This window comes from Physella acuta, unplaced genomic scaffold (assembly GCF_028476545.2).
Source record: "Physella acuta isolate Inbredline_101_S28 unplaced genomic scaffold, ASM2847654v3 ptg000103l, whole genome shotgun sequence".
Taxonomy (NCBI): Eukaryota; Metazoa; Mollusca; class Gastropoda; family Physidae; genus Physella; species Physella acuta.
Window position 1 is genome coordinate 234,498 of NW_026731623.1, and position 24,304 is coordinate 258,801.

Genomic DNA, 24,304 nt, shown 5'->3' on the forward strand with positions numbered 1-24,304 from the left:
CACTGACACAAACCTTGGCCACACACTGACACAAACCTTGGCCACACACTGACACAAACCTTGGCCACACACTGACACAAACCTTCGCCACACACTGACACACACACTGACACAAACCTTGGTCACACACTGACACACACACTGACACAAACCTTGGCCACACACTGACACAAACCTTGGCCACTCACTGACACACACACTGACACAAACCTTGGCCACACACTGACGCACACACTGACACAAACCTTGGCCACACACTGACACACACACTGACACAAACCTTGGCCACTCACTGACACACACACTGACACAAACCTTGGCCACACACTGACACACACACTGACACAAACCTTGCCACACACTGACACACACACTGACACAAACCTTGGCCACTCACTGACACACACACTGACACAAACCTTGGCCACACACTGACACACACACTGACACAAACCTTGCCACACACTGACACACACACTGACACAAACCTTGGCTACACACTGACACACACACTGACACAAACCTTGGCTACACACTGCCACAAACCTTGGCTACACACTGACACACACTGACACAAACCTTGGCCACACACTGACACAAACCTTGGCCACACACTGACACAAACCTTGGCCACACACTGACACAAACCTGGGCCACACACTGACACAAACCTTGGCCACACACTGACACAAACCTTGGCCACACACTGACACACACTGATACAAACCTTGGCTACACACTGACACACACACTGACACAAACCTTGGCCACACACTGACACACACACTGACACAAACCTTGGCTACACACTGACACAAACCTTGGCCACACACTGACACAAACTTCGCTACACACTGACACAAACCTTGGCCACTCACTGACACACACACTGACACAAACCTTGGCCACACACTGACACAAACCTTGGCCACACACTGACTTAAACCTTGGCCACACACTGACACACACACTGACACAAACCTTGGCCACACACTGACACACACTGACACAAACCTTGGCCACACACTGACACAAACCTTGGCCACACACTGACACACACACTGACACAAACCTTGGCCACACACTGACACACACTGACACAAACCTTGGCCACACACTGACACAAACCTTGGCCACTCACTGACACACACACTGACACAAACCTTGGCTACACACTGACACAAACCTTGGCCACTCACTGACACACACACTGACACAAACCTTGGCCACACACTGACACACACACTGACACAAACCTTGGCCACTCACTGACACAAACCTTGGCCACTCACTGACACACACACTGACACAAACCTTGGCCACTCACTGACACACACACTGACACAAACCTTGGCCACACACTGACACAAACCTTGGCCACACACTGACACAAACCTTGGCCACACACTGACACACACACTGACACACACACTGACACAAACCTTGGCCACACACTGACACAAACCTTGGCAACACACTGACACACACACTGACACAAACCTTGGCCACACACTGACACAAACCTTGGCCACACACTGACACACACACTGACACAAACCTTGGCTACACACTGACACAAACCTTGGCCACACACTGACACACACACTGACACAAAAATATTGGCCACACACTGACACACACTGACACACACTGACACAAACCTTGGCTACACACTGACACAAACCTTGGCCACACACTGACACAAACCTCGGCCACACACTGACACAAACCTTGGCCACACACTGACATTACTTCAAACGTTTTATCTGTCACAAATTGAACGTGCCACACACCAATTGCTGCCATGTCACAAGTTTGGTGTAAGCTCAACAGGAACACATACACACAAATACACACACTAACACACATACATACTTACACACACATATATATATATATATTTACACACACACACACACATATATATATATATATATATATATATATATATATATATATATATATATATATATATATATATATATATATATATATATATATATATATATATATATATATATATATATATATATATATATATATATATATATATATATATAGACAGATATATACACACATATTTTTATATTTATATCTAAACTTTAACGTGTACATTCCTATTAACAAATATCTTATTTGATATATATTGACTTTAGTTGGTTGAGTCATACGACTTAAGTTGGTTGAGTCATACGACTTAAGTTGGTTGAGTCATACGACTTTAGTTGGTTGAGTCATAAAAAATCTCCCTGTAAAACGCTGCCGATGAGTTTCTCGATGGTGGGCGTGGCTAGGAGACCTCTGAAGAAAATCCTCTCGACCAGGGCTGGACTGACCGTCTGCACCCGTGAGAGCAGCATGAGCAGACGACCAAACCGAATCATCTGACGCGGGTAGGTCAGCTGCACGTGCTTGCTGAGCATGAGCTGGGCCTGCTCCTGGACCGTCTGAACATGGCGGGGGTCGTGGAGCTCACTCACGTCTGGGGACATAAGGGACGAAACTCAGTCTATCGCAGTGATTTCTGTTTGGAGGGTTAGCTCCCATTTAAAGTTCCAGCAATCACATCTAGTCGCTCATAGGGTTAGTCTTAGGGTTAGAATAAAACCATCTCTAAAACAGCATTAGTTTGATACATCTAACACGTCTTAAGACACGTTATTCCCTGCTTACGCCAACATCAAGTTTATATCACACACTCCCAATGGCGGAAGTTGAACCCCCCCCCCCCCCGCAATATATATATATATATATATATATATATATATATATATATATATATATATATATATATGTGTGTGTGTGTGTGTGTGTGTTTATGTTAAATTAATTATTTAACCTTTTTCCTAATTTAGTAAATGAACCTATTTTATTACAAAATATACATCCAACGTGAGAGAACAAAAAATATGCGCTGACTCTTGCAGGACAGGTATAATTGTGTTTTATAACGTTATTTCATTTATAGCCGTCGTAAAATGTGAAAATCATAACTTCGTAATTGACATGCCGGTCAAAATTATATAACAACTGAGGTTTCACGTGTGGTATGGTTTCCCAGAAAAATGCTCTACGGAAAAAAGCGCAACCAGAAAAAAGCGCGACCAGAAAAAAAAAGTTTGTAAAATTATGATGAAATAATCTTTCTCTTTGCGCAATTTTCTCCTTGCGAATTTTTCTGTGTGCGCATTTTTCTCTCAGCGCAATTTTTGGTTTGCGCATTTTAAGTTGGCATTTTTCTGTCTGAGCAAATTTCTGTTTGCGCTTTTTTTTCTGTGTGCGCATTTCTATTTTCGCTTTTTTTACTGGTTGTGCATTTTTCTGTTTGCGCTTTTTTTTGTGCGCCTTTTCTGTTGCGCTTTTTCCGTTGCGCATCTTTCTGGGAACCGGTTTTCCGTGTTTTTTTTTTTTTTTTTGCATTTATATTAATAGTTTAGGATAGATTTCTTTTTATAGCAGTGAAGAGCAATAAGTAAAGGAAGTTGTTTGAAGGTTTGCCCATCTTTCACACTGCAGCACATAAAATTGATTTGTCTATACAATAGTGTGTCTTCCTTATTGTAGAACAAATCACTGCTTTAGTAGACACGCTGTTTTAAATTTACAAAACTACTAGTCTATCAAGGTGCAAAAAAATTACTTTGTTGTTGTTGGTCGGAATTTGGGCCCCCTAAATGGGATCTGCCGGTTATTACGCCTCTGCCGCCCCCACACTTATACATCAACTTTTCAACTCTCAACCCCACCCCAAGCTCCTAGTGCCCCCCACCCCCCACCCCTGAAAAAATGTCGGAAAGGAACCCTGTAAACTTCCCTATCAAGAATCTGACATACATACCCCCCACCCTCCCGGTTTCTGACCTGGTTTGAAGAGTGCTATGGCCTTGAGAAAAGTGACCTCCGTAGGGTCGAGCGAAACTTCGCGCAGCCTAGCAATCATCTCGCAAACGTTGATGCCTTCTTCAAGGTCAGCACTGCTTGACGCAAGGTCATCTCTAGCCAGGAGGTGCTCTATGGGCAGCGACCACTGAACAATACTTAGGAGGAACAACTCTTTCCAGCCTGACGCCATCAGCAGAATCTGTCGGTTTCAAATTAGATGGACACTCATATAACATTGGTTGGACAATCATATAACATTGGTTTTACACTCATATAACATTGGTTTTACACTCGTATAACATTAGTTTTACACTCATATAACATTGGTTGGACAATCATATAACATTGGTTTTACACTCATATAACATTGGTTTAACACTCATATAACATTGGTTGGGCAGGGGGCATATACACCCAGAATAATCGAAAAAAAAACGTTTTTTTTTCTTCCGAATATTGTTAAATGGTGAATGTTATTTTATTCAGAATTCATTCCTCTATCCGTCTGTATACATTAATTTGGACTGAGTGAAGTAGTTTTTTTAGTTATTAGCTTCTAAAGTGGGTAGGGGTAGTCCGTCAGAATGTAAAAAATGGTGAAAATGTCGGACGGCATGCCTTTTACAACACTAGGTAATGAACGATACAATAATAAATGTAAACAATAAACACTCCCTTAACTATTAGAATAATTCACTACTCCCTACTTCAAGGTACTTCCTATTAAATATTTATATTATTGTTCTTGAAATGAAATGATGACACATTTCAATCAATTTTTGGTTTATTATTATCCGTCGTCGCTGTTTTGAGGTACTAAGGTACTATACTAGATCTAGTATTAGTATAGAAAGTAAGTATTCTAAGCATAAAAGATTGGGTAATCTATCGTTTTAAGTACGTAAATTTGACCTCGGCTAGTATTAGTAATTTACTAATTTACTAATTATTACTATTTGACTATTTACTTTACTTAGTTTTTCTCACTAAATCTAGAATTTACGCGATTATCAACTTAAACATGACCACTGAATAATAGACATCCATATTTAATCCATTAGGCACTAACTTTGGAGTTTTTAGTTCGTTTTGAACTAAATTAGTTAATTTAATATTTATTGTCAATCACTACCATGTCCAACACATCTCTCCATGACAACTCTTCTTAAGCTTGAAGCTAAAGAAAACCACAAATCAGGTTAGACTCCATGCACAAGAGTTCCTCACTAGTGATCACCAAATAGCGGTCACGTGGTTTTTAAAAAATAAAAATAAATTGGTTGTGATACGGACGCCGGTCTTATAAAAAAACAGCTCACAATATTTGATTTCTTTTTTCATAGACTGATAAAACTAATAATGCTTTACGTTCTCGCTCATTTCTGTACCTACACTGTTGATATTTTTTAAATTCTATTAATTTTAATGAAACCAACTTTTGAATTTAGCCTCCGTTCTCCAAACCAAATTTTAAAATGCTTTTCTGGCATATCTAACCCTGCCACTTATGGTTTGTTGTTATGACACGGAAATCCCACCATTTTGCGCGTGGTAAACATTTTTAAATGTAATTAGTTGAAGGTCTCTGGAATTTGGCCGAAAAATCACCGGAAATCAGACGTCCGGTCCGGGCGCCATATTGTTGTTAGCAACCGACCACGCATCCAAGTTAGAGAGAAATACTAAGTCTTTACTGCCTATTGGGAAATTTTTCCTAATTAATAATTATCAATGCATAGAATGATAAAATGGACACAGATTAATCCTATAGTATATGATAAAAATACCAAATTTATCATTCTAGGCTTAATAGTTTTTTTTTATATAAATTTTCAAAGTTATGTGTTTAACTTGTTAAGTTGTTATGTTTCATTGTAACCTGCATTCGAGACGTGTGATTGGCTTTTAACTTGCATACCAATGTTGCTATTAAAGATATAATGATAAAACTTTGCACATTTGTACTCAATGATATAGGCAATAGAAGTCTACAAATAAAATAAAAATCAGAAAAGATGTAACTAGAAATAATGAAGTTAAATTAAGGGGTGTGGCACTGTTCTATAGTGACTGTCATAAGAGGATTTCCAGACTGCACAGCTAGGTTGCTATTCCATATACCATCATGAAACTTTATATATTAGGACTAGAGCATGTAAAAAATAAAAACATGCAAGTAAAATAAACATAGCTAGAGGAAAACTATTAATAGTGAACTTGAATATGGTACAGCGCAATTAGACTATGATGATTAACTATAGGCTAATAAATCCTAATATATTGCACTTCTTTGTTGCTACTATAAAAATAAAGATTAAACTTTACATATTGATTCTGGTGTTAGTAATAAGAATGCTAGTATACATATTGTACAGGTAATGTATAGAGTTAGAACTTACAAGTCAAATACAGCACAATATGATCAAGATACTTAACGATTTGCCATAAACATTGGATTTGTGTCCGTGTATAACATGGTAAAAATTTTATTATTAATTTAGAAAATGTTGGTTCTTGTAATGTTTCTGATGAAAATTGTTGAGATGTGCTAAAACTCAAAACCTCTTTACTTCATTAATAAACTTATTCTTTACATTTGCCATATAAAAGAACATGTAAGCTATTCTGGTACCAAATTTGGCATCTGTAGGTCTAAGTCTCACTAATAGTTTTTTTGGTACATTTTTACTTAACTCGTCTACGAAGTATAGAGAAAGTATAGTAATAGTGCCAAAAAAAAATCGAGCTTTTTGCAAATCTCGACGTTTTACACCTCACTGGGTCGGAAAAACATAGTTTTGCAATCTTGTCCGTATGTCTGTGTGTGTGTGTGTGTATGTGTCTGTAAACACGATAACTTAAGTACCGTTAGAGCTAGGTTGATAAAATTTCTTATATAAGTATTATATAATATTTGTAGATCCATCTCAACTTTTCAGCGATTTCCAATAACCGGAAGTGGAACTTTTTCTACTTTCAATTTTTCAAAAGCCCATAACTTGAGTACTATTTCAGGTAGATAAATGAAATTTCACGTATAAGTAAAAGATGTAATTCTCTGTCAAATTTTGAGTAACTTCCGTTGTCCGGAAGTAGTAATCTAGGCTATTTCAGATTTCTCAAAAAAATGCATGTGAATTTATAAAGTACTAATAATATTCCACACTATTATACACATTTTATTTGGCGTTTAGTTGGTGTGCAATTCTTTTTTTTTACGAGATTCTATTCCATTTTAAAAAGTTTAAGTAATTAAAAATGGATTTAAAATATTGTCCATATCCCGATTTGCCATCCCCCTTAGTGTTATATAAGAATATTCAAGAAAGTTTAGGGGAGATAACTCCCAGTTAATTTAGTATTGCAACTACGTTCTGGGTGTATCTGCCCACTAGCAGATTAAAATTACAAATGAAATGGGAGTCATTGTGTTTTTTTAAACCTGTATAATTTAACCTGTTACACAAGTCTGTCTCAGCTGTCTTCCCACACCCGTCTGTCTCAGCTGTCTTCACACACCATGCTGTCTCAGCTGTCTTCCCACACCCGTCTGTCTCAGCTGTCTTCACACACCATGCTGTCTCAGCTGTCTTCACCCGTCTGTCTCAGCTGTCTTCACACACCATGCTGTCTCAGCTGTCTTCACACACCCGTCTGTCTCAGCTGTCTTCACACACCATGTATCAGCTGTCTTCAAACACCATGTATCAGCTGTCTTCACACACCATGTATCAGCTGTCTTCACACACCCGTCTGTCTCACCTGATCATTTGGGGTGAGTGTGACAAACGCAGGGATGTGTCTGACCCAGGTGACGACAGTAAACAAGAGCCGGGCCATCACTTCCTGCAGCAGATCCTGGTGAAATGACGTCATCAGTGGCTGGGTCAGGGGGCTGGGGGTAAACGCCGAAGGTCCCTGGAATTTGAAAGTCAGCATTGCTTTATGAGAATAATCAACACCTTATGTGTATGAGAATGATCAACACCTATTCTGTGACAATGTCGCTGTCTTATGTTGAATCGTGTTTTTACTTTCACGTATACTAAGTATATAGGAAGTATTGTAATGGTGCAAAAAAAAAAAAAGAGATTTAAAAAATCTCGACGTTTTACACCTCCCTGAGTCGGAAAAACATAGTTTTGCAATTTTGTCCGTATGTCTGTGTGTGTGTGTGTGTGTATGTGTGTCTGTAAACACGATAACTTAAGTACCTTTACAGCTAGGTTGATGAAATTTCATATATAAGTATTATATCAAATTTGTAGTTCTGTATCAACTTTTCAGCGATTTCCGATAACCGGAAGTAGAACTTTTTCTACTTTCAATTTTTCAAAAGCCTATAACTTGAGTACTATTTCAGATAGATAAATGAAATTTCACGTATAAATAAAAGATGTAAATCTCTGCCTTCTGTCAAATTTTGAGTAACTTCCGTTGTCCGGAAGTAGTAATCTAGGCTATTTCCGATTTCTCAAAAAACGCATGTGAATTTATAAAGTACTAATAATATTCCGCACTATTATACACATTTTATTTGGCGTTTAGTTGCTAGGCAATTCTTTTTTCTACGAGATTCTATTCTATTATAAAAAAGTTTAAGTAATTAATTTAAAATCATGTCAATATCCCGAGTTGCCATCCTCCGTAGTGTTATATAAGAATATTCGAGAAAGTTTAGAGGAGATCACTCCCGGTTTATTTTTAAAGGAGTGCAGTAGAAATATTGCGCCATCACTCCTCTTAGTGTTAGTTCTGTGAGTTTTCATGGAACTTGATTTATTCTTTTACTGTTACAAGGATTAACTTCACTTGTTTTATTTGACTTTCACGTGTCAAATATAGAGGATGTATAGAGTCCTTGCAAACACGTGACCTAAATCACGTGATACCTGCGTCCGCCGCCACAGTGGTGTACACCGGACGTAAACACAATCAGCTGTTCACCAGCGCTGGACGCGTTCACTGTATGTAAAGAACCGCCCCCGCGAAAAAGGAAAAATACGTTAAAAAACTTGAAATCTTTGAAATTGAAGATCCTTATACTGTTATTGACAGTTTCGTGGATAATATAAATATCTGGCCGAAATTTCTAAATAAATATTCTGTTAGTAATACTGTTTGCGTTTAGAGTTTAAGTAGGTATATTATAGGTTATCTAAATCTGGTTAATGTAGATTATAGATTCTCTGTTAAGTACAAGATTTAGTAGCAATAGATCTAGTACAACCACACTACTGTAGCAAACTTGAGACCACTTAACTCCTACAAAACCCACACTACAACGGCTAATATAATTCATGGGTAATAACCACTGCTGTTCTTAGATCTCGGGCAATCTGGGTAGCATGTTATACAATTTAAGACCCTTGTAATCCAGCAGAGAAGTGAACAGACACATTAATACTGATGTTCAACCCTCATGATGGCCAGCCCCACCTTTTTTAGCCCACAATAAAACCAAAGAGGAGTCAGTACCACTGCCCTCCCCTGAAAATTTCTCACCTCCGTGATACCCTCAGGGCCCAGCAGGGAGAACAAAGGGGAAAGTCCCACTGCTCTCCCCTCAACATTTCTCACCTCGATGTCATGTTATGTCATTTATAGCACACACGGCTTATCAGGGGAAAGAATCTTAACTCTGGACAGCTACACACTAGTATACTAGCGACACACTAGGTGTCTACTGTAAACTACTAGACTGTAGACCCTATGTAGACCTGCAATTGTATCAATTGTAGACTGGGTCCATTGTTATTATTCTAAACCATCTCAGTCTTATAATAATGTTTCTAGCTTGATTTGTTTCTTTTATAAACAGTGGATTGAAAAAAATTAGCCTAATCATTAACCAAATAATAATAATGTGGTTATTTGTTGTTGGCTGGTATGATCTAGATTCTACTACTAGGCTACATAAACTTAATAGACTAATTACTAGATATGCATTTTAATTTAATTAAACTCAGTCCAGTATCAGATACCTATTGCTGTAAAAAAGACACAAAGTAGGTAGGCCTTAGTAATTTATTAAAGCCTTCTACTACAATAATATCAATTACATGCTTGTATAAAAATTTTAAAATTTAATTTAAGTAGCAGATTCTAGATCTAAGTCTAGTCATACAATCTATTTCAATTTCAGAAAATTTCGTTTGCTAAAAAAATGATTAGATTGTAGAGCGAGATTTTAGATCTTAGAGACAATTATATGCTTTATTATTGTTAGGCCTACTATGACTACTTTTGATTTATTATGGGTGTATTTTGAATCGAATGTAGATCTAAATTTTGTAATTAAATTTAAGTAAAGAAGTAGATTCTAGATTCTATGTCTACCCAGCGGAGCCAGTCACCCTAAATCCAGAATCTAGATCTGTGGTTCGAATTTTGTTTACGCCATGTTTAGAGCTAGATTCTAGATCTAGATATTAAAACACTATTATTAGGCCTACTATTAGATCTTATTATTCTTATTATTACTTTTGCCTTTGTCTTTTACTATTAGTATTTGTGAAGGTCGAGCATATTTGTTTTATTAATCGTTATCTTTTATAATTAAAATGAAGTTTATTATTTTACTGTCCTTACCTGAAACAAAGTATCGAGAACTGCATTTGATCAGATTCGTCTACTTAAACTCTAAACGCAAACAGTATTACTAACAGTATTTTTATTTAGAAATGTTGGCCACATATTTATACTATCCACGAAACTGTCAATAACAGTATAAGGATCTTCAATTTCAAAGATTTCAAGTTTTTTAACGTTTTTTTTCCTTTTTCGCGGGTGCGGTTCTTTACATACAGTGAACGCGTCCAGTGCTGGCGAACAGCTGATTGTGTTTACGTCTGGTGTACACCACCGTGGCGGCGGACGTAGGTATCACGAACGGACGTGACGTCATATGAAAGGACTCTATTGTCATCCTGCACACATATTAAATTTTGACAGATTTCGCAGTTTTACTCATCCCTACATTGTCGTATACGGAATATAAAGGATGCATGTTCATTTAAAGCTCAAAGTGCAAAAAACCATTACGGAGCCGGAAAACGTGACTTTTGCATTCCTGTCCGTCTGTATGTGTATGTGTGTGTGTTTCTTTCTGCGTGCATGTGTATTAGTGTATGTGTGTATTTGTGTATAAATACGACATCTGAAATACCGGTAAATTAAGATTGACGACATTTCTAATATAAGTTTTATAACCTGAAGTGCCACTAGTACGGGTCTCAAGAGCTTTTAACTTGCATATCGTTGAAGTTAGGTGGACGAAATTTCAAATTTAAATTTCAGGCTGTATGCATAGGTTTCTATGAAATTTTGAAGGATTTCCCGTCACTAGAAGTACACTGTGGGAACACAACAAAAAGATTACTGGTCCAGTTCGGATGACGAAATTTGAAATAAGTTTCAAATCTTATACCTGGAATTCACTCAAATTTTGAGTAACTCTGCACTCTATTCCCGGTTTCTAAAGTACCGATAACAAAATTGGCATTTCAGTTGCGTTAACGAAATTTCAAACATAGGTATAAGATCTTATTATCGAAATTCCTGTAACGATTTCTGGTGAAGGAAAGTAGTATTTACGCTTTTTTTATTGCTCATTAAACCATAAGAATTGATATTTTTTAACAATTTTGATGAGCAATTCTAATTAACAAGCTTTTATTTAACTTGCTTTCTCTGTCTGTCTGTCTGTCTGTTAATCATCTGTCTGTCATGTTTTTCTCGGCATTGATCGAAACTGCCGAGCGAAATTTCGATCACATCTAACGGAAAGATTCGTCTCAAACTTGGCACGTGGGTCAAGACCCGATAACAATGCAATCTTACAACCGGGGATGTTATGATATAGACATGCCTTTTAATCAACTTTTACATGGTTAAACTTTTAAAAATTAGTAGAAAATAGTGGAAAAAATAATAGCGCACCAGGTGAACAGCAAAAAATGTGTGTATGGTAGTGCGGAACATTAACACTTTCTGAATTCATAGTCTTTTTTTAGGTATCCAAAATAGCACAAATAACTACTTCCGGTCACTGGAAATCAATCATTAGAATTTAAGAAAATTAGATCTTTTACTTTTTTGTGAAATTTCGTCTATCTGAAACAGTACTCAAGTTATAGTCTTTTGAAAAACCGAAAAGAGAATACGTTCGACCTCTGGTTACCGGAAATCGCTGAAAAGTTATACAGAACTAAAAATTCGATATAATGTGAATTTTCATCAAGCTGTAAAGATACTCAAGTTATCGGGTTCACACAAACATTCATACACACACCCAAACACACACACACACATGCATAAACACCCACCCACGTATGTACGCACACACGCACACACACAGATATACGGACATAATTAACTTATCATTGATTGAACCGGGAACAATTTTTCCCCTATGTATTTTGCAAAATTTTGCTTTGGTACCACACCCCTAGTTGTTTTCTACCGGTGCGGTCCTCACTTTCTGCACCTATTGTGACGTCTCTGCGTGTATATATATATATATATATATATATATATATATATATATATATATATATATATATATATATATATATATATATATATACGAGAAAAATGGCCCGTTGAGGAAGGGTACAACGGGCGCTAGGCTGATAGTGCTGTCTCTTTTCTCTAAACTAAAACCAACCCACCCCCCCACACCCCCCCCACCCCCCTCCCCACCCCCACACACCACCCCCACCCCCACCCCCCCACCACACACCACCCCCACCCCCACCCCTCACCCCCACACACCACCCCCTCCACACACCGCCCCCCCCAAAAAAAACATGTCTACCGTCCCATTCAACGAAATATAATTATATACTTTTTCCAGTGTCCGCCCCCTCCCAGAAAATTCTACCCCCGCCCCCGAAAATTTCAAGTACCCCCACCCCTCTCCGGGGAGGAAAAAGTCTGAAAGAAACACTGAAACCAACCCACCCCCCCCACACACACCCCCCCACCCCCCCACCCCACCCCCCCCACACCACCCCCCACCCCCAACCCCACACACCACCCCCCCTACACCCCTCCACCACCCCCCACCCCCAAAAAAACATGTCTACCGTCCCATTCGACGAAATATAATTATATACTTTTTCCAGTGTCCGCCCCCTCCCAGAAAATTCTACCCCCGCCCCCGAAAATTTCAAGTACCCCCACCCCTCTCCGGGGAGGAAAAAGTCTGAAAGAAACACTGAAACCAACCCACCCCCCACACACCACCCCCCACACACCACCCCCCACCCCCCTCCCCCCCCCCCCACACACCACCCCACCCCCCCCCCCCCCCACCCCTCCACCCCCCCCCCCCCCCCCAAAAAAAAAAACATGTCTACCGTCCCATTGCAAGAAAACCACTTTTTAGATTAGACACATTAATTAGGCGGTAATTTTATTATAGAGTATCGATGAGGAAATTTCTTTTGAGTTGGGGAGGGGGGGGGGGGGCTCAGACGTTCTTACGCGGGGGGTGGGGCTTCGCCCCTACCCGAAGAATTGTATGCAAGAAACTCTTCACGCAAACCATTTAGATTAGACATTTTCTTTTTTTCAATGTTTACGCGAGAATCAATGACGTCATTACATTACTGTGTGCACTCTCTGGTTTGAGATTATGTTCTACTCTACGCTAAATGTGTCGACGTCATATTTCGTTTTTCGAATTACTGTGCATGTTTTTAAATTGCTTGTGTTTTCTCTAGAGCGTTCTTGTCAGACAGAGCGTTCTTGTCAGACAGAGCGTTCTTGTCAGACAGACAGCGAAACTATTATTATAGACAGAGCGTTCTTGTCAGACAGACAGAGCGTTCTTGTCAGACAGACAGCGAAACTATTATTATATATATATATATATATATATATATATATATATATATATATATATATATATATATATATATATATATATATAAAATTCTCTTCTGGGAGACATTAGAAAACAAGTGTAAGCGCGCTCCCTACCACCCCACTCCTACATGGTCTGGTGAGCAGTGGTTCACGCTAAATGTTTACATTCGTAGAGCCGGGTTTAATGACGGTTATTAGGGGCAGATAATTAGTTTGAGACGATTTTAAACTTAGGGGAGGTAACTAAGAGGAGGCTGCTTTCACGGGGGGGGGGGGGGGGGGGTGTAGGGTAGGGTAGGGGTTGGGGGAAAGGAGGGTGGGGTAGTATCGTCCTTAACGACCTACTGATAGTGTTTCAAAGCAAATATTTTCAGTGGCGGCATTGGTCCTGTCGAATTCACAAATTAAGAATTACTGAAAAGTAGAAGATAAAACAACTAAATAGCGGCGTATGATATGCCGCGGGTCGGCTCGTTATATATAATTCTCTTTATGGAGACCATAGAAAACACCACGCAGCTTAGCCACCACCCTCATCCCCACCTGTCAGGTGAGCTGTGGTTCACCCCGAATGTTTACAATCGTTGAGCCGGGTTAGTGACGGCTATTAGTGCCAGATAATTTAGTATTAAACGGTTTGAAACGAAGGGGAGGTAACAATTTCTGATTGATCTTTTATTTGTCTGTAAACGGCTGCTTTCACTGGGAGGGAGGGGGGAGGGTAGGGAGCGGGTAGTGTTGAATTCACAAATTATAAATTGCTGATAAGCAGAAAATAAAACAACTAGATGGCGGCGTATACTACGTCGCGGGTCAGCTCGTAGTTCTTAATCCAACTAGTTCTCCTTAGTCTCAAATAATTTAAAAAGAAATTATATGCTAATATCCTTCACTAGATCGACCGGCTTTTCGATTGTACACATTCTCGTGAACCACAGCTCAGCAGGCTGTCAGGGTGAACGCCTCTAGCTAGTTATCTCCCCCTCTGTTATTAAATATAGTAATCTATCGAATGATTTAATTGTGTTATCTCCCCTTACTTTTGAAACCGCTTAATTAATTTTTAATGATTAATTAAAAATCTAATTGAATTAAAAAATAGACTTGTGTTGTCATCCAAGTGGATTGTATCTGGAAAGTTTGAACGAAATCTCTGCTTTGGAAGTGTGTCAAAAGTGAGTTACAAGATTTGCCACAATCCCGCAAAAAACCAAAAAAACAACAAACAGGCGTTGCGAACTAAATAAAAGCTTGTAAAAAGAGACATAAGGGATGACTGTCTTTAAATCGTAAAAATATCGTCCTATATTCGTTCACCTGTAGGCGAGTGACGTCACTGCATCTGTTGACGTAGCCAAGCATGAAGAGCTGGGGTTCCTGGTAAATGGTGGATGGTGCCATGGTGACGTCATGTGGGTACTGAAGGGGCGTGAGTCGGCACGGGGGCGCCACACTCAAGTCAATTGGGCGCTCCTGTGAATTCTGGCCGCGTGGCTCTATCAGCAATTGGCCAGGTTTGGCTTTTGGTTTTCGTGGACCTCTCTCGTGTTGAACGGCTGTTCATAGAACATAGTTAGGGTCAAGGTCAGTCAACAAATCTAATATCGAATGTGGTTAAGCGTAGGGCCAAGTTCAGTTTACAACACAGCGAGTATGGTTAGGCTTAAGGGTTAGTTCACAAACATTATTGACTACACTAGAAAATGTTAAGGTCAGGGTTAGGGTCAGGGTTAGGGTCTGGGTCAGGGTTATCTGGCGCGTTTCTATCTGACGTACACCAAGGTACAACAGCAACGAACGGAAGTAAAAATTTATGAAATCATTTGAGTTCGACCAATAACTGTAACAACAGTAGACACTGAAGCCATTTTTTCCAATCAGCACGTGCGGCTAGCTCTGGGCGGGAAGACGTAGCAGACGAGACGCAATGAGAGTGATCTACCTTTACCTTCTTTGTTCATCTCGGCGTCAAAGCATTTGGTCAGTCTACATGCACGGCACTGGTTGCGATGGGTCTTATCGACTGGGCACCGACCTTTGAGCGGCCCCTGCGCCTTGCACGTGTAAGCGCGGTTTTTGTGGATGCTTCTCTTGAAGAAACCAGAACATCCTAAAAAAGGTAAGCGCATTAATTTATAAAGAATGAATGGTCAGCTCAACTATTGACATGTTAGTTTAACGGTTGAATGGTCAGCTCAAATATTGACATGCCAGTTTAAAGATGGAGTGGTCAGCTCAAATATTGACATGCCAGTTTAAAGATGGAGTGGTCAGCTCAAATATTGACATGTCAGTTTAAAGATGGAGTGGTCAGCTCAAATAATGACATGCCAGTTTAAAGATGGAGTGGTCAGCTCAAATATTGACATGCCAGTTTAAAGATGGAGTGGTCAGCTCAAATATTGACATGTCAGTTTAAAGATGGAGTGGTCAGCTAGTGACCAGCGGACTTACCATCACAGCTGTAAATCCCATAATGTTTGCCCGAGCTTCTGTCCCCACAGACTTTACAAGGGATGTCCAGGAGTCTATCGCCTGTGGAGCACATACATCAAGAGCTTAGTTGTAGGGCAGAGCTAATTTTAGGGCAGAGTTAGGTTGTAGGGCAGAGCTTAGTTGTAGGGCAGAGCTAAGTTTTAGGGCAGAGCTTAGTTGTAGGGCAGAGCTTAGTTGTAGGGCAGAGCTAATTTTAGGGCAGAGCTAGGTTGTAGGGCAGAGCTTAGTTGTAGGGCAGAGCTAAGTTTTAGGGCAGAGCTAGGTTGTAGGGCGATGCTAAGTTTTAGGGCAGAGCTTAGTTGTAGGACAGAGCTTAGTTGTAGGGCAGAGCTAAGTTTTAGTGCAGAGCTAGGTTGTAGGGCGGAGCTAAGTTTTAGGGCAGAGCTTAGTTGTAGGGTAGAGCTTAGTTGTAGGGCAGAACTTAGTTGTAGGGCAGAGCTAATTTTAGGGCAGAGCTAGGTTGTAGGGCAGAGCTTAGTTGTAGGGCAGAGCTAAGTTTTAGGGCAGAGCTAGGTTGTAGGGCGAAGCTAAGTTTTAGGGCAGAGCTTAGTTGTAGGACAGAGCTTAGTTGTAGGGCAGAGCTAAGTTTAGGGCAGAGCTAGGTTGTAGGACAGAGCTTAGTTGTAGGACAGAGCTTAGTTTTAGGGCAGAGCTAGGTTGTAGGGCGGAGCTAAGTTTTAGGGCAGAGCTTAGTTGTAGGGCAGAGCTTAGTTGTAGGGCAGAGCTAAGTTATAGGGCAGAACTTAGTTGTAGGACATAGCTAATTTTAGGGCAGAGCTAGGTTGTAGGGCAGAGCTTAGTTGTAGGGCAGAGCTAAGTTTTAGGGCAGAGCTAGGTTGTAGGGCGGAGCTAAGTTTTAGGGCAGAGCTTAGTTGTAGGTCAGAGCTAAGTTGTAGGGCGAAGCTAAGTTTTAGGGCAGAGCTTAGTTGTAGGACAGAGCTTAGTTGTAGGGCAGAGCTAAGTTTAGGGCAGAGCTAGGTTGTAGGGCAGAGCTTAGTTGTAGGGCAGAGCTAAGTTTTAGGGCAGAGCTAGGTTGTAGGGCAGAGCTTAGTTGTAGGGCAGAGCTAGGTTGTAGGGCAGAGCTTAGTTGTAGGGCAGAGCTAAGTTTTAGGGCAGAGCTAGGTTGTAGGGCAGAGCTAAGTTTTAGGGCAGAGCTAGGTTGTAGGGCGGAGCTTAGTTGTAGGGCAGAGCTTAGTTGTAAGGCAGTGCTAAGTTGTAGGGCAGAGCTAGGTTATAGGGCAGAGCTAGGTTGTAGGGCAGTGCTAAGTTGTAGGGCAGAGCTAGGTTATAGGGCAGAGCTAGGTTGTAGGGCGGAGCTAAGTTTTAGGGCAGAACTTAGTTGTAAGGCAGAGCTAAGTTGTAGGACAGAGCTAAGTCGTCGGGCAGAGCTAACTTGTCGGGCAGAGCTAAGTTGTCGGGCACAAGAACCCCCAATGTTTGATCGAAACCAAGTTAAGAACCACTCTCTTATGGTAACTTCACATACCATCCAAATGTTGGTGTTCCTTCACAATCACATAACATCAAAATGTTATGATTTTGTTTTATTTGTTGTGCAAAAACATTAATGTCAAAATAAGATCTAGCTAGAAACATGTCATTAAAGAAATAGTAATCAATGGGAGGAGCAATATGATATCTTGTGGGGGGAGCAAGATGATATCTTGTGGGGGGAGCTAGATGATATCTTATGGGAGGAGCTACGTATCTTGTGGGTGGAGCTAAGTATCTTGTGGGGGAGGGGAGCAATATAATATCTTGTGGAAAGAGCAAGATGATATCTTGTGGGGGGAGCAAGATAATATCTTGTGGGGGGAGCCTAGTATATTGTGGGAGGAGCTAGATATCTTGTGGAAGGAGCAAGATGATATGTTGTGGGAGGAGATACGCATCTTGTGGGAGGAGCAAGATATATTGTGGGAGGAGCTAGATATCTTGTGGGTGGAGCTACGTATCTTGAGGGAGGAGCAAGATGATATATTGTGGGTGGAGCTAGATATCTTGTGGGTGTAGATACGTATCTTGTGTAAGGAGCAAGATGATATCTTGTGTGAGTTGAACAGTTGTGTGCACTAAGAGGGCCTTGTGTGTGTGTGTGTGTGTGTGTGTGTGTGCGGAGGAGACTTGTGTGTTTGTTTAATAAAAATTGGAATGTGACGTCATTTTCAATGTGGCTCCACCCCTCCCCCTCCCTTCTACGTGTGAATCTTTGGTTGAACAACTTTGGAGACTGGGGCAAACTGATGACTGCTGGGAGCAAATGATGACGTAACGATCTACACTCACTGACAAACTGGCCACTCGAGAATGAAAAGAAATCTGGCAGACAACTTGTTCTCAGCGCCGAGCAACTTTTTAGCGCGACAAGGCGAGTGGGGCGGCCCAACGATTTCTTGTCGCTAACTCGCGGACACCCCTCTCACCCCAGCTCGGCTATTTTCTCTTTTTTTTTCCCGCGGGCGAGTTTTGGCCAGCGAATCCTGGAGCCGCGTGAGCTGCAGGAGCCGTGAGAGCTGCAGGAGCCGTGAGATTATGTCGAGCTGCGTGAGGCCACACTACAAAAAGCCCACGGCCAGCGGCTAAAAACGGTCATTTTGTAATTTTCTGGTGTCCACATCGGCCACGCTGTGAGCGAGAATACTGGACATCCCAGAGTGGGGCCACCAGATTGCCAGAGCCGAGTCTTAGCATCGCAAAAAGGTTTTTGTGGTAATGGCTAGAGGAAAGAGGGGTGGGCCAGGGGTGTCGTAATTGGGAAATTTTCAATGAGTCATTACCCTTTGAAATGTTTTCCCGCCTGCACTCAATCATTTCTCCTCACCGCTTCACTAAAAAGTGTCAACGCCCACCCGTTCAAGGGTCCCCATTGCAGTCGAACGCATGTCATAGCCGATTACTTTTTCAAGGCCATATAAGAGCAGATCTCACAGACTAACGCAAACATTTCAGCTTGTTGCGTGCTGGAGATAAAGAGCCAAAACAAGACGCATTTATCGTTGTTTAGTTAGGAATATAGGACTTAACCCACCCTAATTAGAGGACTTAACCCACCAAAATTAGAGGACTTAACCCACCCTAATTAGAAGACTAAACCCACCAAAATTAGAGGACTCAACCCACCCAAATTAGAGGACTTAACCCACCCAAATTAGAGGATTTAACCCACCCAAATTAGAGGACTTAACCCACCCAAATTAGAGGATTTAACCCACCCAAATTAGAGGACTTAACCCACCCAAATTAGAAGACTAAACCCACCAAAATTAGTGGATTCAACCCACCCAAATTAGAGGACTTAACCCACCCAAATTAGAGGACTTAACCCACCCAAATTTGAGGACTTAACCCACCCAAATTAGAGGACTTAACCCACCCAAATTAGACCACTTAACCCACCCAAATTAGAGGACTTAACCTACCCAAATTAGAGGACTTTACCCAAATTAGAGGACTTTACCTACCCAAATTAGAGGACTTTACCCAAATTAGAGGAATTAACCTACCCAAATTAGAGGACTTAACCCACCCAAATTAGAGGACTTAACCCACCCAAAATAAGATGGAACAGCCAAATTTTTATGGGGATTTCATGGGACATTTCTGGGGATATTTTTGTGACATTTTGGTAGATGTTGAGTAGAAATGTGTAGGGATATATTTAGGTTTTTGTCTTAAGAACATAACTAGCTTTAAATACAATCCTAACTACACTGTTAACTTCAAATACAATTTTCAAATGTTAATTTCAAATACATTTTCAAATGTTAACTTCAAATACAATTTTCAAATGGTAACTTTAAATACAATTTCCAAATATCCATTTAAAATACATTTTCAAATGTTAATTTCAAATAGATTCCTTGAATGTCAACTTGAAATGATTGGAACCAACAGTCAAAACAAACACAAGAGGATCTTAAAAAAATAATTTCCCCCTCCTGCTGAGATGTCGTGTGAACTTTGGAGCTGCGCGCCACCTGCCGGCCATTAAATTGTTCGTGTATTACAGGAGATGGCGACCTCTCTGGCTTAGGTATCGATCCTTTCTTGACTTTTTACGCCAATCCATTGAGGAATCGATACTGACTCCAAATACACGAAAGATAAATTCTTAGTTTAGACAACACAGAGCTGCTTAAGATTGATTACAATCTATTTATAGAACTGGTCTTTGATCTTCCGATAATTAAGGACTAGAACGTTACACCACTCTCTCCCCATTACCTTCACACAACCACCAACCTACTCCACCACCAACCTACCCCACCACCAACATAACCAACACCAGACGAGTTAACTATCTTTAGGATCACTTTATGCAGCAGTAGAGTTGAGACATATAGCCATAAATCCACCCATATGCCCGCAGGAATATATACTATACAGATTAAATGATATTTAGTTTGGATGTGATTTCTTCAACTTTTAAATAGTGTTTGATCTGCTCACAAAAGTGCCAATGTCGCTGGAATTCAGGTCCAAAGTTTAGAAACAAGCGAATCTAAAACGTGACGAAATGACATTTTTACAAGCTTTTTACAAGCTTTTATTACAAGCTTTTATTTAACTCACTTCCTCTGTCTGTCTATCTATCTGTCTAGATCGAAACGCCGGAGAAAAAATTCGGACAGTTCTACTTGACCGATACGATTCACAGTTGGCACGTGGGTCAAGACATGCAATGCAATTTGAAACTAAATTTGACTTAATTGGATGTCTAATTAATTTTTTATGAATTAATTTAAATTTGGACCGAATTAGTAGGCATGTCTATCCAACCACACCACACGCGTCATCACGTTCAATAGCTGCGCCATAAAGTTCAATAGCTGCGCCATCACGCTCGATAGACGCGCAATGGTTTTTTGTCATTGTAACACTATTGTAAATAAAACATGTAAAGTACTGAAAAAAATGCATTAAAAAAAACGTTTTAATAACAAGCTTTTATGTACTAATGCACTAAAAAGTAGAAAATAAATTATACACTACTATTTAAATTACTATAAAGAAAAGCGTGGGTCTCTTCTCAAATATTAGTAAAGGTATCCAATAGGTACTAAAGTACTAAAGTGACCCACGCTTTTCTTTATAGTAATTTAAATAGTAGTGTATAATTTATTTTCTACTTTTAGTGCATTAGTACATAAAAGCTTGTTATTAAAACGTTTTTTAAATGAATTTTTTAAACTCGCTTCCTCTGTCGTCAGTCTAGATCGAAACGCTCGAGCAGAAATTGGGACACTTCTACTTTCCACATACGGTTCACAGTTGGCACGTGGGTCAAGACATGAAGACTATGCAATCTGAAATTAAATTTGACTTAATTGGATGCCTAGTTAATTTTTTATGAATTAATTAAAATTTGTACCGAATTAGTAGGCATGTCTATCAAACCACACCACAAGCAGTCATCACGTTCAATAGCTGCGCCATCACGTTCAATAGGCGCGCAATGGTTTTTAGTCATGAAACTCTATTGTAAATAAAAACATGTAATGTACTAAAAATTTTTTTCCTGAAAATCGTTTTAATAACAAGCTATTATGTAATTTAATGCACTAAAAAGTAGAAAACAAATTATAGACTACTATTTAAAAAAACTATAAAGAAAAGCGTGGATCTTTTCCTTAACATTAATAAAGGTATCCAATAGATACTAAAGTGACCCACGCTTTTCTTTATAGTTATTTAAATAGTAGTCTATATATTCTTTTGTACTTTTTAGTGCATTAGTAATGATTAATACATAAAAGCTTGTTATTAAAACGTTTTTTATGAAAAATTTTTACAAGCTTTTATTTAACTCACTTCCTCGTCAGTCTATATCGAAACACCGGAGCGAAAATTCGGACTCTTCTACTTGACCGATACGGTTCACAGTTGGCACGTGGATCAAGACATGAAGACAATGCAATTTGAAATTAAATTTGACTTAATTGGATGCCTAATTAATTTTTTCTATTAATGAAAATTTGGACCGAATTAGTAGGCATGTCTATCCTACCACACCACACGCGTCATCACGTTCAATAGCTGCGCCATCACGTTCAATAGGCGCGCAATGGTTTTTAGTCATGAACTATATTGTAAATAAAACATGTAAAGTACTGAAAAAAAATTCATAAAAAAACGTTTTAATAACAAGCTTTTATGTACTAATGTACTAAAAAGTAGAAAATAAATTATAAACTACTACTGAAATAAGTATAAAGAAAAGCGTGGGTCACTTCAGTATCAATTAGATACCTTTACTTATGTTTAGGAAGAGATCCACGCTTTTCTTTATAGTTATTTAAATAGTAGTCTATAATTTATTTTCTACTATTTCCAATTTCTCAAAAACACTTGTAATAGATTGAGATAATTGTGAGGTCAAGGGAACTCACTCTTCTGTATTAGTATTATATTTATATTGTTATCTTGAGTGATGTCCCTTACATGTTATGTATATAAGTCTCTCGTCACTTCCGCCCTCCCTCTCTCTTTCCTCATGGTGTGAATAAACTACTGTTAACAATCAATGTGGCTTCTCGTCAGTGATTCCAATCTATCACATTGGCGACGAAGGATAAATAATCCACTAGAAAGAGCACCTACTTACGCAAAAAAGAGGTTTGCTAGACCATATTAGCTAAGTATTTCTAGAATAATGGCGCTGTATGGCCAAATAAAAGAATTTGATTCGAATGATGAAATCATTCAGGATTACCTAGATAGATTAAGCTTTTACCTTGAAGCTAACGACGTGACGATAGAAGCCAAAAAGAGAGATGTTTTGTTAACAGTCATAGGGCCTCAACAATTTAGGCTACTAAAAGACTTATGCGCACCAGCTAGTCTAACTACCAAGAGCTTTAATGAGCTGAGCAAATTGCTAACAGACCACCATGCGCCTACCCCATCAAAGTTTCTATGTCGAGCTAGATTTGACAGTAGGACTCGTCAACCAAACGAGTCAATATCAGAATATGTTGCTGCTTTACGTCATTTAAGTGAATTTGGAGACACGCTGTCTGACAGACTATGTGAAAAGTTTGTGACAGGTGTAAACAGTCCTGATGTTCAAAGAAAGTTGCTGCTCGAGTCAGATCTAACATTAGAAAAAGCAATACAACTAGCAACTTCATTCCAGCAGTCATCCGAGGCGGCGAAATCTCTAACGCCTTCAGAGATCCATGCAGTAAACAGCAGGTTAGTCAACAAACACCAACCCCATCAGAGCATTCCAACTTATGCTAAACAGCCTGCACGTTCAAAGCCTAGATCTAAATCTAGTAATAATTATCAAAAATGTCATCGATGCAAAGGTCCCCATGCATCTCATCGGTGCAAGTTCAAGTCTGCAACTTGTTATAAGTGCAGTAAGCAAGGTCACATTGCCAAGGCCTGCTTTGCAAAGTCTTCGTCTGTTGCTAAATCTAGCCAGTCAAGACAGTACCGCAACCAAAGGCAGCACTATGTTAACTCTCACCAAGACTACCTAACCCAACCAATGAACCACTCTACCTGTGAAAATGCTCAAACTGATTCGCAGCCGGATTTCAACCTGTTCTCTGTGAAATCAATAAGTCATGCTCCCATCAATGTACTAGTTAATATCAACGGTAAGAGCATCAGCTTCCAACTTGACACTGGAGCATCTCTAACAGTCATCACAAAGAAGGACTTTGACGCTGTCACAGGAGGATCAGTGCCTCTACAACCATGTCACAAGTGTCTAACAACATACACTGGTGACAATGTTCCGGTAATAGGAGAGTGTATGGTTCATGTAAGTTATAATGGTCAAAGTGTTAAACTTCCTCTTCTTGTGGTTGAAGGAAATGGACCACCATTACTAGGTAGGAACTGGTTAAGTGATCTTAAGTTAAATTGGGAGAGTATATGTTCATTGATCAATGCAAGAGAATCTAGTCTTACTTCAATAGATAAAGTAATATCTGAAAATAAATGTGTTTTTGGTAATCCTGGATTACTAAATGATAGAACAGTGAAGATAAGCATTAAAGACACAAATCCAAGATACTGCAAAGCTAGAGTTCCACCTTAT

General features: G+C 39.6%; 1 protein-coding gene across 1 annotated transcript in view; it reads right to left on the reverse strand.

Annotated features, from left to right (window-relative positions):
- Window positions 1-2,234: 2,234 nt before the first annotated feature.
- Window positions 2,235-24,304, reverse strand: part of LOC131931142 (protein dissatisfaction) — a 41,566-nt gene continuing 19,496 nt past the window's right edge. Inside the window, exons 2-7 of the mRNA XM_059287847.1 lie at window positions 16,210-16,290; window positions 15,704-15,865; window positions 15,073-15,311; window positions 7,645-7,800; window positions 3,862-4,081; window positions 2,235-2,482 (exon numbers count right to left, since the gene is read on the reverse strand). Coding sequence (XP_059143830.1) covers window positions 2,235-2,482; window positions 3,862-4,081; window positions 7,645-7,800; window positions 15,073-15,311; window positions 15,704-15,865; window positions 16,210-16,290 — 1,106 coding nt within the window. The remainder of the gene's footprint in view (window positions 2,483-3,861; window positions 4,082-7,644; window positions 7,801-15,072; window positions 15,312-15,703; window positions 15,866-16,209; window positions 16,291-24,304) is intronic.